Source organism: Seriola aureovittata, chromosome 5, assembly GCF_021018895.1.
Source record: "Seriola aureovittata isolate HTS-2021-v1 ecotype China chromosome 5, ASM2101889v1, whole genome shotgun sequence".
NCBI classification, from domain to species: domain Eukaryota; kingdom Metazoa; phylum Chordata; class Actinopteri; order Carangiformes; family Carangidae; genus Seriola; species Seriola aureovittata.
Window position 1 is genome coordinate 21194959 of NC_079368.1, and position 16016 is coordinate 21210974.

The following is a 16016-nucleotide window of genomic DNA, read 5'->3' on the forward strand; positions in this document are numbered from 1 at the left end:
TCTTGACAGTTTATTTGGGAATATGCACCATTAAGGCGCAGTCTCAGCTGATGTGATAAGGGCCTTATGGAGCATCATCCTTTACCACCTAATGTTGAGGCCCTATCTTTAAGTCGGCCCCTAAATCCAGTTGTAAGACCTGCATTATAAGTTTTGTGCTTATAATAATCAAATTAATCTAAAGCAAATCTGGTATTATTCTATCATGGAGGGTTTTGAAAAACGCATTTGTACATTAAATGCTCAAAAAGGAGGCTCAATCTAATTTGTAAGGTTTAAGGTTTGTCCTAACACCTCACCCATGTACTGTTCACTGCAAAGACTGTGAGGCTCACCATGCAGTTGCTCTGTCAAACCCTATATCTGCCCGTTTCCATTGAGCTGTAACTATTCATTAAAGCCACAGGTCCACGATATATGTAAGTAGTTCACAGATTTACGCAGCACAATGTCAATAAAATTTGAAAATAAAAATCGGTTTTATTTTACCGCTTTGTGCCCATTCGAAATGACGGGAAATTCCTTGCGGAACCCTTCAACGCCGGGTAACTGGCCACAGACGGACATATTTCTCCGACACACTTGTTCGCAGACGCAGGGTTTGAAATGGTAAATTTCATTGTAGAAGTTTTCAGAAGATTGTTGTTAATACACAATTAAATAAAAAGTTCGATTTGTTATTAACTATTATTGTGGTTTAATACAGTTAATCCAGCTAGGAGCCGGTTAGCTAACTATGCTAATTTAGCGTCATAAGTTGTTTATGTTTGCTATCTGGGCAACAGGCTAAGCTAGACAGCCAACATTACTGAATGGCTATAAATTACTTTGCCTGTTAAAAGTGAACGTTTTAAGGATTTCATGGTGTTTTTTTCTCCTCTTGTAAATTTTCCAGGCTGTTACCCTTCACACAGATCTAGGAGAAATCAAAATTGAATTGTTCTGTGAGCGCACACCGAGAACATGCGAGGTGAGTTACATGTTTCATTTAATGTAAACCACATGGCTACACTTCACATTACTGTCGACTGTTTTACAATACAGAAGAACGTTCAATTGTTTGCACATTCAGTGAAGTTTGTATTTAAATGCAAGAAGCCTCCATATCACCCTCGCAACATCCATATCCTTCTGGGTTTGAACTACTAATAGTTTGGTGCTGTTTGGGAGAGTTTCAGAACTCAGGAGTTAATGTCTTTAAATTATTGCACTCTGGTTAAGGTGCCTTGTGATATAATTCACCAGTGCATGCATAGAGATCCAATATTATATTTTAACTAATGTAATTTTAATTTAATTAATAAAAACCGTGTTTTAAGAGTGGCCCTGTAATTTTAAAAGGTCTAAACAAATTCTGGTGTATTTTCCTCGATGAAGTCATAGTGCATCATGGTATGTCCCTTGTGATGATGTTTTACAGAACTTCCTTGCTTTGTGTGCCAGTGGGTTCTACAATGGTTGCAACTTCCACAGAAATATTAAAGGCTTCATGGTTCAAACTGGAGATCCTACGGGTAAAAGACTGCTCTTGTGTCTGATCAATACCTAAAATGTCAGAATTCACATTCTCACTGTTTGGATTTACTGTATTACAATTCAATTCTGCAGGCACAGGCAAAGGAGGAACAAGCATATGGGGCCGCAAATTTGAAGATGAGTTCAGTGAGCACTTAAAAGTGAGTATCTGACTAGTACCTCTGACTAGTTTTTACCTAAATAGTTTTAATTCAGGGGACGATAGTTTAATATTGTAACTTTTGTGTTGGTCTTTTGTCTGATTTCAGCACAATGTGAGAGGAGTGGTCTCAATGGCTAATAATGGCCCTAACACGAATGGCTCCCAGTTTTTCTTCACATATGCCAAACAGCCTCATCTGGACATGAAGTACACAGCATTTGGAAAGTACGTAACCTGTATACCAATAAGTGACTGTATGGTTATTTGAGATCAAAATAGTGGTAGGGATGTAAAATAGAGTGATGCAGTGAAAATAGTTTGGATTCTGACATAATAGTTATTAACTGATAAAAATTTGATTTACATAATACATCATATATAACTGAAGGGAATCCACAGGCCTTTTTGTATATGCATCTGCATTACTGATGTTCATTTCAGCTCACATTTCACTTTCTTCAACATGTAGGATTATTGATGGCCTGGAAACACTGGATGAACTGGAGAAACTGCCTGTCAATGAAAAGACGTTTCGACCACTGACTGAAACCCGGATAAAGGATGTCACCATTCATGCTAACCCTTTTGCTGGATAGCCGACTTGGCCTTTAAAATAGCCATTACTCTGATTTTTTTTTTTCCCAACAAGCAAAGTGATACAATGTATGGTACTTTGCCAAAGTTAAAATAAGTAAATTGATGAGAAAGCCCCCAGACATCAACAATTGACAGGACACTGACAAACCCTGCGAAATGCTAAGTTGAATAAACAAGATTAAGTTTTTACACCACACTTTTCCGATAGATATGACCTAGAGTTTAGATGTCATTTTAGGTTGTTATTGTTTTGATAACCAAACACCTTAATCACTGATTTCACAATTATATGCAAAAGCCAGTGGTCTGATTTCAACAGTTTGTCGCAACATCTATGTTGACTTAATTTTAAGAAATGTTTTTTCTCCTTTAAAAGCATGTTGATATGTCACAGTCTTTTTAATGAAGAAGTGCAACTTAATTTTAACTCATTCCTTTTCATGTTTTCACAATTGACACCATAAAAGGAAAAGACCTTTGTGGATGTTTTTTTTCTTAATAGACTGTAAATAAATTGCCAATGTTTTATAATAAATAAAGCTTTTGTAACTAACATTCATGTATAGTATGATTCAAAACATTAAGTACTTGCACAAAAAAAATGCAACAGAAAAGGTTGGAAGACGCGGTCATGGAGTGTCTAATACAGGAGTTGTTATATAAACTATAAAGTGATTACCTGACTCGTCAAATTACGTCATCAGTAGTGGACGAGGCAAAGTGTCACTGGCACAAGCAAGTTCATGCAAACTGCATACAAACCCCTCAGAAATGGCCTCAGACGATGCATATAAAGTGAGTTTACAGTCTTGCATGTGGTTTACCGTTTTTTCCGTGTATTTATTTCATCATTACTTCGAGTATGAACTGAATTACAGCTCATTAATTCATGGTGAGCTACTGTGTAGACACCTGATAGACATTTGCCGTTTCTATATGTATTTTAGGTGCACTCTCTGAAGGGGAAAGTGACCCTGATAACGGGAGCCAGCTCAGGTATTGGGGCAGGTACGAGCGTCCTCTTCGCCAAACTCGGAGCTCTGCTGGCTCTCAACGGCCGCGACGTGGAAAACCTCAGTAAAATAGCCAAACAATGCACCGACTGTGGAGCTGCCGAGGTACTGACTCATGCAACGTTAACGCTTAACTTGTGTTCATCAACGTTGACACTGTGCCAAGGTTTCGTTGACTGTAGTTCTTGGTGGAGCAGGAGAAGTCTCAATATACAAATAATACAGTTTGTCGTGACACCAGCCTCCAGTTGGAGACTTTTAAATCACCAGAACCTGATATATTAAGCTGATAAACTGGGGATATAGGTCAAATGTGGCATAAATAGGCCTGCAATCAACGTCAACGAGCCCCAATGCATTGTGGGACGAGTACAAAGCATATTTTAAACCCGTATTTGTGAACAGTGAATAACAGTAAATTGGTTTATTGTCAAATTGGCCTATGCAGCATGGATGGAAAATAAATGAATACATATAGATGATATAAAATGGCAATTTGATGCTGTCATATATTTTAAAAAGATGTGTGGGTGTGCATTTACTGTGCAGCCTTTGCTTGTTCCCGGAGACCTGACTGATGAGGAAACGGTAAAGAAGTCAGTGGAGCAGACTGTCGCTCACTTCGGCCGGCTGGACGTCCTGGTTAACAGCGCAGGTATCCTGGCCATGGGCAGCATCGAGACGACAAACCTGGCCCAGTATGACAAGGTCATGAATATCAATGTGAGGTAGGACATCATAACATCATGGAGACACATTAGTGCTGAGTGTACAGTGGCAGGGATGTGTCGGATGATAATTAAGCAACGTTTGCCGTTTTGTATCCGTAGGATTTGTGTATATTGTTGACTGAATCTAGATATGACTACTTTCCTTTTGAAGTGGAAGTTTTTAGTAGATATAATTGCATTTATCACAGAGTTATATTCAGTTGTGCTGTAAACAAAGCAGAGCATTCAAAGCAAATTCCAGTTTAGGAGTAAAAAAAGCGTGTTGAGCCCACCTGCAGATCTTCTATAGAGCACATCAGGCCAAGCTGTCATAAATCCTAAGGAACGTCAGAACAGTGGCACCATTCACCAGCTACATGATCTAAATAGAACAGTATCAATGTGGGTGTAGTTGTGATATTGCTGCTATTGTACTTGTGAAGATCCATCACAGATCTTAGGATGTAATTGTCACTTACAGTCTCAAGAGATATATAGTACACAGCATAAATGAGTACACCCCCTCTGAACATAATGGCATTTTTTTTCCTAAATGATCAACATTCCAATTCATAAGGTGAATATATATATATATATATATATATATATATATATATATAAAAAAAAATAGAAAGATATGTCATCCATTTCTAATAAATAAATAAATAAATAAATAAGGCAGCTTTGCTTAAATGTAGGGTTGCAAAGAGGAGTACACCCTTGTATTATTTTAGAGCTTAGTATGTCCTCCCTTACTTGTAAGAACTGCACCGACCCTTCTTGGTGTCGAGTGTACAAGTTCACAGCATATTGTCCTGTCTATCCCGTTCCACTCCTGGAGGATGCCTTTATGTTTGAGGGGGGAGTGCTGCTCCACTTGTCTCCTCAAAATTCCCCACAGTGGTTCAGTAGGGTTGAGGTCTGGTGACATTTGGCTACTGCAGCACTTTCACCTTGTTCTTCCTCAAGAATGCATCAGTGGCCTTGGAAGAAGGTTTAGGGGCATCGTCATGTTGGAAAAAGTGCCCATCGAGCGCGGAGAGAGGGTCGCATCTTCTCTTTCAGGATTTTGCAGTAAATCTGTGAATTCATGATGCCATCAATGAAGTACAACTCCCCAACACCTTCAGCACTCACATATCCCCCATATAAGAACTTTACCACCGCCATACTTCACTGTTGGAACCATGCACTTCTCTCTGTACTCCTCCCCTTTTGCGAGGCCATACATTTCGGATGCCATCACATCCCAAAAGATTGACTTTGGTCTCATCAGACCAGAGTATAGATTCCCAAAAGTCTCCACCTTTGTCAATATGGGCCTTGGCAAAGGCTAAACAGGCTTTCTTGTACTTTGGCTTCAGCAGTGGCTTCCTGCGTGCATGACGGTCTGGCACTTTTGTGTGGGGTGCGTCTTACTGTGTGAGATGAAAGTAACGTTCACAGTCATTTAGCTTACCATAGCTTTTGCCAGGTCTGAGGCACTTGCTTGCCGATTCTCTTGCACTTTTCTCAACAAAACTCGCTCATCCTGAGGTGAAAGCTTACAATGACAGCCAGGACGTTTCCATCCTTTTTGAATTTCTGTATCACTTTTGCAACTGTGTTCTGACTTAATAACAATAATTTGTTAATCCTCTTGAACCCTAACCCTTTTCTGTGCAATGAAATAATTCTGTTTCTCAAGTCTCCAGACAATTCTCTCATGTGGTGCCATTGTTGTCGGCATTAAGTCTGAGAGCAATTCAGTGGGTTAGGTGCTGCTTTAATTGTCAACTAGTTACACCTGTTTGAGTGGGTTGATTCAGCAGACTCACCTGCTGAGTCTGGTGCCCTTAACAAGCACCATAAAACATCCTATTAAGTTTTATTTTGTAACTTTCAGGAGGGTGTACTAATTTTTGCAACATATATCATTGGTAACTGATGTATTGAATTATGCACTACTGTAGGAAGTATGTTCCTTAACCTTTGTTTCATATTCCAGATCTGTGTACCATCTGACTCAACTTTGTGTGCCCCACTTGATCAAGACCAAAGGCTGTGTCGTCAATGTGTCCAGTGTCAATGGACAGAGATCAGTAAGTTTTATGCAGCTGGACAACAGTTTCCAACAGGACCGTCCACATCTTTATTTATCATGAAGCATCTTTGAGAACTGTGATTTTCCTCTCTGTAGTTCCCCGGTGTGCTGGCCTATTGCATGTCCAAGTCTGCCATTGACCAGTTCACACGCTGTATAGCACTTGGTGAGTTGGGCCATTTTCGCCTTGTTTGTTCGGCATTGTAAAAGTTCACAGTGACACATGAGCACAGGTGACCACGTGACTGCTTTTAATTTCAGAGCTGGCAGAAAAGCAAGTCAGAGTGAACTCAGTCTGGTACGTGCAATGATCGTTTTAAGTTCACTTTCAGATTCTTGCCTATTCTCATTTTATTTCACATGCCATTTCTTATGCAGATTGTCTGAAATTGAATTTAAAATTTAGCATTTCTGTTTTACTGGATTTTACATTTGTGCTTTTATCTCCTCAGCCCGGGTGTGATCATCACAGATGTCCACAAGAGAGCAGGACTGGATGAGGAGCAGTACGCTCAGGTAACACATCATGACATGACATTACTGCATCTTGCCCATTCAACTTAATTATACTGTCCTAATTATACTGTGAAGTCATCCAAAACTTAGCCCTGATGTTATGTTGCGAGCAAATAAATGTGAACATACCAAAGAATTAAACTTTTATCTGCAGAAAATGATAAAAACGAATTATATGTATCCCCCATCCTTGTGTCGTCTTTTTCACCACCAGTTCCTTGCAAAGTGTAAGACGACCCACGCCCTCGGTCGACCAGGTGAGGTGGAGGAAGTGGCCCACAGCATCGCCTTCCTGGCATCCGACGCTGCCAGCTTCATTACTGGAGTCAACCTACCTATTGATGGAGGTCGCCATGCCATGTGCCCAAGATAAGACCGTGTATTTTAATATACAGCAGTCTGTTAATATAGTGCTTTCAAACTCTATAAAGTCTGTCCGTGTTTTTGTGCAGTCGACTGAATTGCCCTATTTCCACAAAACTTAGACAGAGGAGAAAAGTTTTGTAGAAAAAAGAAAACATTGCTTCAAGGACACAATTTTTCTCCATGTTGTTTACAATGGTAGTAACTGTCAGGACTTGACGGTTTCCAGGTGTGAAATGAAGAGAAGGAAGCTAAAATGGCACTGTCACAAGTAGGCAGTTTAAATGCATTTTATTATCTCGCTTTGCTATGAAGTTTTCTTTGATGAATAAACAAAACAAATTGAAAGCTGCTTATCAACAAAGGTTTCACACATTTATTGAATTACCTGTTAAGTCATTAGACTTCATTCACACAGCATAAAATGTCTGTACAGACCAAACACTGCAAGCTCATGTACTGTGGTAGTTTAATGTTCTGTATTGTAAGAAATCCTCTGAGTTTATAGATTGGTGGGACCAACCATTATCGCTGCACAATTTAGTGACAAATGCATAAACAGTAAATAAAAAGGCTGGTAATGTCCTGATTGTCCAGGACAGTTTAATTATAAAACCTCATACAGACTGTAGATTCGTTAAAGCTCCAAATGACCAAAAATGTGCTAAAACATGACTTTGATGCCTGGTTTTGAACTGGAAAGCTAATCAGAATTTAAATAATATTTAAATAGAATCCACCGTTGATAATAAAAGTTGCATAATTATACATTTTAACAAATAAAAAAACTTAACTTATAGTGTCAGACTCGTACAAAGAATATTGAAAATGTTAAAATACTACCTTGAAAATATAATTTAATGAATTTGGCCTGCGTGTTTACAATCTTCCCTTTTTTCGTAAAGCACAGACGTCGCTTTGCCGAGTGCTGACGAGAGTTTATCAACTGTTGTGTCAACTGTTGCAGCACCAGGTGTCACCTCTGTGTCATCCCAGATTAGATCAGGTTACGAATTGTTTGCTGTGAGATGAGAGGTGCAGTACGAGGTAGCATCTGGACACACTTTTTTCTCGGTTCACACTATGGAAACCTTGGCTCCACCTTAACATGGAAAGTACCACACAGCAGTTGTTTGTGTGAAGATATCTGTAGAAATGTGGGGTCCCTCAGCACTGGACAGTTAGAGGCTCAAGAAGACTTACCTGGCGGCAGCATGCCTGTGTGTCTGAGGCACACTATATACCTGAATGAGTGATATGATGTTGATACTGTATATGCCTAAAGGCTGTGGAACAATAACTATTGCACTTTATATTACAATATACAGTACATATACATGTATAAATAATACTTTAACATTAAAATAGGAATTATTGCATTTGCAGGTGTAACTGTTCCATATTTCTGTACAGATCTCTTGAAAAACTTTTTAGGTTCTTGCAAAATCGGGTATCAGACCGTGAAGAAAATATGATACAACATGGTCCGAGAGATGACAGAAATGAGACGTTGATATTACTTCCAAAAGGGGCGTTCAGATCTTGTATCACACAAACAAGTCTCTGAAAAAGGAGCTTATTATTGTTTTCCATAGGCTGATTAGTGCCAGAAGTCTTATCTCTGCATTTCCAATGGGCCGTCTTTCTCTGGTGCCCCCTCCGGTTTCTGCAGTCCAAGCATATTTTGTAGAGAGAAAATTGGGGGGGGTCCTGAAGGACCAGTCTCCCCCATCCACCTTCCCCCAATGCAGTCACTCCTTTAAGGAGTATTCCTGGCCCCCTCCACAGGGCCCTATAAGAAGCACACGGGTCCCACCTCGAGGTGAAAGCGTGCGCCAGGTGCTGTTGTTGGTAGGTTGTACACATCCACTATGGGGAGTAAGTTCGGGTCCTGGGACTGGAAGATGAAGTGGGTCTGATGCCATCGGCCATCTTTGATCTGAAAGTGAAGGGTGCATTATGTCACATGTTGTGATGATGAGGAAGACAAAATGTCAAAGAGTCAGTTCTCTCACTTTGCTCAAGTGGCATCTATCTGTAAAGATAGTTCTGATCTTTGGGGCAGTTTTTCTGCCGCCACCCCAGTGCAATAGAGGTGAATGGAATTTTAATTGTGCTGCACAAAGCATTGAAAATTTACACTTAATTTAACAGCAACCTGCCATTCCACAAATGATGCCCCAGTTATTCTTGATAATCCAAAGACTTCAGTGGGAAAAATTTTCAACAAAAAAAACAGTCTCTCAAAAAAATCATTAGCAATGAGGTCTGTGGCTGATGGCTGATGCTACTGACTTTTTACTGCTCTGACAACCTCAAACAAAATTCAACTCACCTCCACCGTATGTGGTTGGGGGCAGAATCTGTACAAATCAAACCTGAACTATCTGCATGGCTAGCCACCACAAGAGGTAAGTGAGGAAACATGTTTTGTTTTGGGTTTTGTGGAGCTAGGACTAGGAGGCAATTAGCTTATCTTTGCATAAAGACTGGAAGCAGAAAAAATGTAGCAGCTAGCCAGAATCACTCCAAAATCAGTCTACCAGCAAACTCTTATTTAATCAGTGCATTACTGTTTATGTCATAATAGTAGCCGTGCATACCCAGCAGTCATCCCTGTGTATGATCGGCTCCAGGAGGTCTCCTGCTCGGATCATCTCGCCGTTCCAGGCCTTGAAGCTCACAGCGCTGGGTGAAGGCTGTAGGGAGGGTCCTGCTGCCCACACAGGTGTGTTGAGACAGTGAATGGTGATGTGCTGCACGGCCTCAGTGCTCAAAAGGTGGATGAAGTTCATCTGGATACGACCCACTCCTGTCTCCAACTGGAAGGCAAGTGGATTTTTGTTACTTTTAATTTGGACATATTTGTAGCATGAATGTGAGGTTTATTATTTATGGTCAAAATCTGGAAGATGTAACACTGACCAAGATACTTAAGTCTACTTGGTTCCTATTTCACCAGTTTGTTAGAAAATGACTACCACAATATGACTCCATATAGAGCTTACTTTAGATACATTAGATTAGATACATTTGTGTAGACTAAAAAATGTGTTTCTCAAATAATCCTAACATAGAAAATAGTCTCATCTTAATGACAGATTGTTCACAAACATGCCTGATGTACTGGACTTACTGTGCGGGTCTCTGTAATAGAAGAACTTAAGCACAATCAATTTGGGAATTGATAACAGGCTGCAATTCTGATATAAATTAGACCGAGTTACATCTGGATCACAGATTGTGCCTTTAAGTATGATTGCCTGTCCCCATTATTTTATTTACAGTTAATCCAGGAATTGAGTCTGGCCGTGATGTATTGCTGCATTGTAGGGTTGAAATATAAATCCAAAACAAAGGAATGAAAGGATGAAGGACATTTTAAGATTCTTGAGCTTTACTTGCCAGCTGAGTGCGCCTTTGACGATGACTTGGCCAAGTCTAAAGAGTAAATGGGACGGCTTAAGATTCACTGCATGAATTATCCATCCAAATAGTGCTAGTGTTTATTCTATAGAGGCAGAAGATGAACAGCTGTGCTCCTTTATTTATCACATGAATGGCATACACACACACACACACAAACAGCCCATCTTAAACTCTAAACCTCTCTACTTCTTGAGAAATTCTGTCTTAAGACAACATGAAGAAAACATTCTCCACAAGGACACGATCATTCATCGATTTGATATTCATCCACTGTCTGCACAGTGTTCTCCAGAAGTGATCTTGTCTCTATCTAGGTGATGTGTGTTTAAATTCTATAGGGCGTATGTCTCACTGAAGCAAATGACTAAATATAGAAGCGATCCTCACCTTGGACACCGTAATAGGTTTCAGGCACGTTTGTCCTCCAGCAGTGAAGTTACATGTCACCTCAATAGTGTCGGTGGAGCAGCCGAGGTTCGGGTCGATCCAGTAAGTGCCTTTCAAAGAGGAGCAGCAGAGGAGGGAACGGCACTTATCAATCAAAACACTGTGAAATTGTGCAGAGAAACGATGGAACAGTTTAAACGTCTCCTCACCATCGTACATCCTGTGTTCACAGTTGTAAAGGTCTCGGCAGATTCTGGCAGGATTGTCACGGGTTCCCAGAGGGTTCTTTAAACTCTGGATCAGAGTGCTGAGATGCTGCAGGGTCTTGAAAATCTCTGTGCCCTGGTCTAACATGGGCAGGTCCATGCTCTGATAATTCTGCTTTGGACATAATTAAAAAAAAAAAAAAAAAAAAGTCATGATATTTATCATACTATTATCCTGTTCTACAAAAAAAAAAAAAAAAAAAAAAGGTTTTACCAACTCACTCTAATATTTCATGAATCTGTAATGGCACAAACATTCTCTGACACACCACAGAACCAACCAAGAATCAACAGTGACTCTTTGCAATGAGCATTGTTTCCCTCCAAACTGACCTCTTGCCTCAGTGCAGCATGGGAATCAATGATGACTTGAAAGGCAGCGCCAAGAGCCTCATTTCTCTAACAAAGAAGACAGTGAGACAATGAGTTAACCACAACCGTGATCATTTGTACTGCTCTGTTTGTACTACAACATGTCTTCATTCCCCTAAACGCCCACAACTAACAATAGAGAAAAACATACTTACAAGTGAAAGGGCAGAACTGTGACGACCCTAGAGACAAACGGGAGAAACCAGTATTATAATGGGCATTTTTGTATCAACAGCAACTCGATGTATTTGTGTTCATGGAGTAATTCTACAAATCCTGATCTACACTGTCAGTGGTAGATTATTCATATATGCAACAAAATTATTATGAATGCACAGGAAATGAGGCATAAACAAAAAGGAAATAAAGCATTTCAGACGCAGTGAAATGGAGCCGATGGCAAACAGCTGTTTGAATTAGACCACAGTGGAAAATAAGCCGTTCTATAACTAGTTCGATTTTCTTATAAATAACACACTTGATGTGCTCACAGTCTAACCAGAGTGCAGACGTACATTTGAGTTTTTCCTCTTCAAATGATTTTCTAGCAGACTGCTACAGCCACAGCTCATTTTGCATGTTTCATTTTAAATTGAACAGTGGGATATGAATTATGAAAAACAGTTATGTTCCCATTACAGGTGTCATCAGATCCAATAAAAGAGACTAGGCATCACTAGTGTTCACAGTTCACAAGACCCATTTAATCCAAGATATTCTTTTCTTGGTTTAGTGGCAGGATCTAGTGGAACGATCTGACCTGCGCCTAAATACAGTTACTTAACACTACCGTCTACATATTGTCTTTTACATTTGTACATTTTGATGCTTATGAAGACGCAGAGTCGAAAAACTTGTCTGTCTGCACTATTAAAGACAGAAAATCAATTACTGTCCCGTCTCTCCCTCTGTAATATACTGTCCTTGATCTGGAAAGCAGCTAATTCAGCTTCAGACGTTCAAAGAGCGTCTTTTCACAAAGAAAAACTTTCATTGGAGATTTCTTTTACTTGTTAAAAGCAAAACACTCAATCACAATTCATTGTTTTTGATCTAAAAAAAAAAAAGAAAAAAAAGAGGAACTTACTGGTAGTCCTGGTGGTCCACGAGGACCAGGAGATCCCTGGAAAAAAATCACATGACCACATTAGGCTTCACCTTATTTCTAACTTGGACTTTACAAAAGATGATGCAGAAGTTAATTCATTAATTCTTATCATGCATGAGTAGACCACAGGCCGGAGCAGAGAACAATGATTAAGCTATAAGAGTTGAATAATTACTCACCCTTGGTCCTTGCAAACCCTGATTGAAATAAAAGAAAAAGAAATCAATATTCCAACAATATTAGAATGAGCAGACCAGATATTACACTATCATGTACAGTACAATGCCATCTTTGTTCTACTAATTCAATTCTTTATCTACCTACTGTCGTATTGCTATTGAGTTGCCCTCTCGCTTCTTTGCAAGCCTACACTCTGAAATCTTATTCTCACACAGCAAATCCTATTTTCACACAGGAAACCTATACATGAGTGTTGGCGTTTTCAAAGTGCGCTTGTGAATTGTGCCTGTGTATGAGCACTCAACAAACCTCTTGAAAAAGCTTGAGATGAGCATGCAGCCAACATTTATCACCCTGACAGGAATTCCACAGCAGCTAAGTGTTACTGTGAATGTAACAACAAACAGTGGAGTACAATAGGAAATGAAAAGTGCTGAGGGCAAAGTGGGCCGAGTGGCGTGCTGTCTCCATACTAAGTATCCTATTCTGTGCCCACAGTACAGACAGAAAAGATTCATCAAAACAGCGCCACGCACCGTCTCCCCCCGACTTCCTTTGTCACCCTGGGGTCCCTGATGGAGAGAAAGGAGACAGAGGATCACTCCATCACTGCCAGAAAGCAGAGAGAAGTCACATAAAGCTTGGCAGATAGGATGAGATATGAGATACATACAGGATGACCGCTGGGGCCAATGATGCCAACGGGGCCCAAAGCTCCCTCCGTACCCTGGGAAGCAGAGGCATGTTAGTGACTGAAGACACGTATGATGGAGCATCTGACGAAGCAGTGCTTATTTTTCACGGCAAGTGTGCGGTTTTTGAGAGCTGAGCACCCTGGCATTGGCTGAAGTACTCCACTGAGTTACCAAAGTACTATTAATCTTCATCGTACCATCAAACCACGTGGTCCTCTCGGCCCCTGTATCCCTGCTGGGCCAGTATCTCCAGGTGGTCCCTAGAAACACACAAACAATTGTTTTGTATGACTGGATGAGGTGAGTCAGAGGTTAAACCAGTATTAAGTAATCAATGACCTTTGTTGACCTCTGTTGGCAACAGGTAGGATTTAATACACTGACAAATTTCTCTGCGGTTTGCAAATGGCAACAAACATTGTTAAATGCTTTAGTAGTTGAAATATCTTAAGCTACAGTTCCTCTAACTAGGTGGTGAAATTAAGAAAATACACTGTGCCCCCAGTCCCATACCCACACATTAACTCCATATACTGTTACAGTATGCTATTAGTACACTGAATCTCAAAGCCAATCCTAGATGACATTGGGTGGGGGGGCAGGGTACACCCTGGACAGGTTGCCAGTCTATCACAGGGTTAACATATAGAGACAAACAACCATTCACACACACCTACAGGCAATTTAGAGTTGCCAATTAACCTAACCTGCATGTCTTGGGACTGTGGGAGGAAGCCGGATCTACCGGAGGAAACCCGCGCAGGCATGAGAATGTACTCCACACAGAAAAGCTGAGAGGTTCAAACTCAGAACCTGCTGTAATACTCCTGTATTAAGGCTTAAAAAGAGGTGCATTTGGGTCAGTATTTGCTTCACTGCCACCCAGGTTCCCATGCGCTTTGAGACCCAAACATAAGCTTCAAAATGCCGATTCAGAAACGTGTAGGTGTGCCACAGATGTTTTTCTATGGTCTACGGTTCCTATATACGTCTTATATATACAAAACAGCTCTGTTCATTATAGAAACAAATGTTCTGGCCTGGTAAGGCCAAGATGTAATATTTTCATACACCGCTTTCAACTGCTTATCCAACTGCTTAACAGCACATATGTTACCAGTTTTGATCATAACCAAATATAGCTGTAAAAATAAAGGGCTGGCAGCTGTGTTTTTGTTACATTTCTGCCATAATAGTACCATAATAAAAAAACAGCTTATGTTTCATTAATGTAGTAATTCTGAGGAAGTGGAAAACCTTTGTAAGAAACAAGTGTAAACAGCTTAATCTCTCCTCTTATTTAGAATAAGGTCAATACTGTTGCCATTACAGCCATTACGAATCACTCCAACAGGATGTTAAAGCAGTTTGTTACAGAGCCTTTACTTTTGCAACTTCATCTGATTTTACTGACTTTAATTATCCTTACTCATTGCTCCTGAGTTAGAACAACTGTTATAAACTCTACTAAACACTAACACAAAGCTCATCTGCTTCACGCTCCTGTTCAACTCCCACAGTGGGAAAATATCCAACGCCTCTCTCAGGGTTTTAAATGAAACTCTTGTAAAGCCTGCTCTGTTTCTTCAGCTGGCAATAATCTATAGTGCAGTAAGTAAAGCAGACTTATGGTGTAGCAGATGTTATCCTGGGGCATGTTACAGTAATACCTAACAGCTTTCATAGCAATTATTACTGAAGATAATGTAATGTACCTCAAGACAATTTTAGGCGTTTAAACTTCACAAAAGTGACTTTTTGGATCATTCTAAAGTCTTAGCGCCATATGATAGCTCTGACCAAAAGGGTAAGAACTTAGTTCAGACTGGAAAATTAAACTTTATAGGTCTGACTGACCCAAGGTCATCATTTCAGTTGTGAGTAGAGCTTGGTGGGAGCATACCTTTGGCCCAAACAGACCCGACACCCCTGGAAATCCTTGTCCACCAGTATCCCCCTGATACACAAAGAGAAAGAAAAGTGTGGTCATCTTCTTCACAGCACACTGTCACATAAAAGAACTGCAGTTAGTTATTTTTTTGGCAAGTCGGTGCTCACTGGTTGCCCTTTAGTTCCCTGGTCTCCTTGTTTTCCTGGCAATCCCATCCCACCAATAGAGCCTCTTTTTCCTGATGGACCGGTTTGGCCTGGAAGACCCCTCTCACCCTGGAGAAAACACACAAACATAAACACACATAAAAACAAGCACATCCTCCTCACATCCCACCCGACAACCTCTGCATCAGACACAGCTGTAGAAGCCACGATGCAGCAACAAGCTCATGATCGTTCACTGGTTTCCCACCAATGGACACAGCTAACTGCATTTAGTGGGGCCCCTGACCAATTAGGAAGCACCGCCAAGAACTGAACCTGGACATGAGCAGCGCTCGGCTGGTGCCTTTCCCCCTACATCACCCTGGTGCCCCCCAATATACTTTTTAAAGTTTCATTATCACAGGAAGCAGAGGAACCAAACTACAGTTTACCTCATAACAAACTGTCCAGCTTCAATAAATGTCTGCATGTTAATCACCAATACAAGGCCAAATCATAACTTTATGCCCAAACCACAGGCAGTGAGGTCAAAATTGCCTAATACCACAGGTCCAATAAATA

The 16016-nt window shown here is 40.4% G+C and overlaps 3 protein-coding genes across 4 annotated transcripts in view; 2 read left to right on the plus strand and 1 right to left on the minus strand.

The window, feature by feature from the left end:
• The first annotated feature begins 527 nt into the window (after nucleotides 1–527).
• Nucleotides 528–2830, plus strand: ppil3 (peptidylprolyl isomerase (cyclophilin)-like 3). The gene is made up of 6 exons (XM_056376253.1): nucleotides 528–609; nucleotides 896–970; nucleotides 1421–1514; nucleotides 1609–1676; nucleotides 1785–1903; nucleotides 2148–2830. The coding sequence occupies exons 1-6, from the start codon at nucleotides 607–609 to the stop codon at nucleotides 2272–2274; spliced, it is 486 nt and encodes a 161-aa protein (XP_056232228.1). The 5' UTR covers nucleotides 528–606; the 3' UTR covers nucleotides 2275–2830.
• A 128-nt stretch (nucleotides 2831–2958) lies between these two features.
• On the plus strand, nucleotides 2959–7324 carry zgc:101858 (uncharacterized protein LOC449555 homolog). Its single transcript, XM_056376252.1, has 8 exons — nucleotides 2959–3070; nucleotides 3223–3393; nucleotides 3838–4016; nucleotides 5986–6079; nucleotides 6178–6247; nucleotides 6343–6379; nucleotides 6534–6597; nucleotides 6812–7324. Exons 1-8 carry the CDS (start codon nucleotides 3047–3049, stop codon nucleotides 6968–6970), a joined length of 798 nt encoding a protein of 265 aa, XP_056232227.1. The 5' UTR covers nucleotides 2959–3046; the 3' UTR covers nucleotides 6971–7324.
• Nucleotides 7314–16016, minus strand: part of col27a1b (collagen, type XXVII, alpha 1b) — a 64324-nt gene continuing 55621 nt past the window's right edge. Inside the window, exons 49-61 of one of the 2 annotated variants that reach the window (XM_056376249.1) lie at nucleotides 15456–15563; nucleotides 15301–15354; nucleotides 13595–13657; nucleotides 13376–13429; nucleotides 13239–13274; nucleotides 12702–12719; nucleotides 12502–12537; nucleotides 11570–11596; nucleotides 11376–11441; nucleotides 10986–11154; nucleotides 10777–10886; nucleotides 9564–9782; nucleotides 7314–8899 (exon numbers count right to left, since the gene is read on the minus strand). In XM_056376249.1, the coding sequence (XP_056232224.1) occupies nucleotides 8753–8899; nucleotides 9564–9782; nucleotides 10777–10886; nucleotides 10986–11154; nucleotides 11376–11441; nucleotides 11570–11596; nucleotides 12502–12537; nucleotides 12702–12719; nucleotides 13239–13274; nucleotides 13376–13429; nucleotides 13595–13657; nucleotides 15301–15354; nucleotides 15456–15563 (1107 nt within the window). In that variant the 3' untranslated portion in view covers nucleotides 7314–8752. Of the gene's footprint in view, nucleotides 8900–9563; nucleotides 9783–10776; nucleotides 10887–10985; nucleotides 11158–11375; nucleotides 11442–11569; nucleotides 11597–12501; nucleotides 12538–12701; nucleotides 12720–13238; nucleotides 13275–13375; nucleotides 13430–13594; nucleotides 13658–15300; nucleotides 15355–15455; nucleotides 15564–16016 lie in introns of both variants that reach the window. The other variant, XM_056376248.1, reaches the window with a different exon arrangement.

What these genes read in the sequence shown, in the direction of transcription:
- ppil3 (XM_056376253.1), top strand. An exon ending in GCACACCGAGAACATGCGAG is followed by an intron (nt 971 to 1,420) that starts GTGAGTTACATG and finishes GATGTTTTACAG; the next exon opens with AACTTCCTTGCTTTGTGTGC. An exon ending in TCAAACTGGAGATCCTACGG is followed by an intron (nt 1,515 to 1,608) that starts GTAAAAGACTGC and finishes TCAATTCTGCAG; the next exon opens with GCACAGGCAAAGGAGGAACA.
- zgc:101858 (XM_056376252.1), top strand. Translation starts at nt 3,047, where the DNA reads ATGGCCTCAGACGATGCATATAAA. An exon ending in GTCATGAATATCAATGTGAG is followed by an intron (nt 4,017 to 5,985) that starts GTAGGACATCAT and finishes TTCATATTCCAG; the next exon opens with ATCTGTGTACCATCTGACTC. An exon ending in ATGAGGAGCAGTACGCTCAG is followed by an intron (nt 6,598 to 6,811) that starts GTAACACATCAT and finishes TTTCACCACCAG; the next exon opens with TTCCTTGCAAAGTGTAAGAC.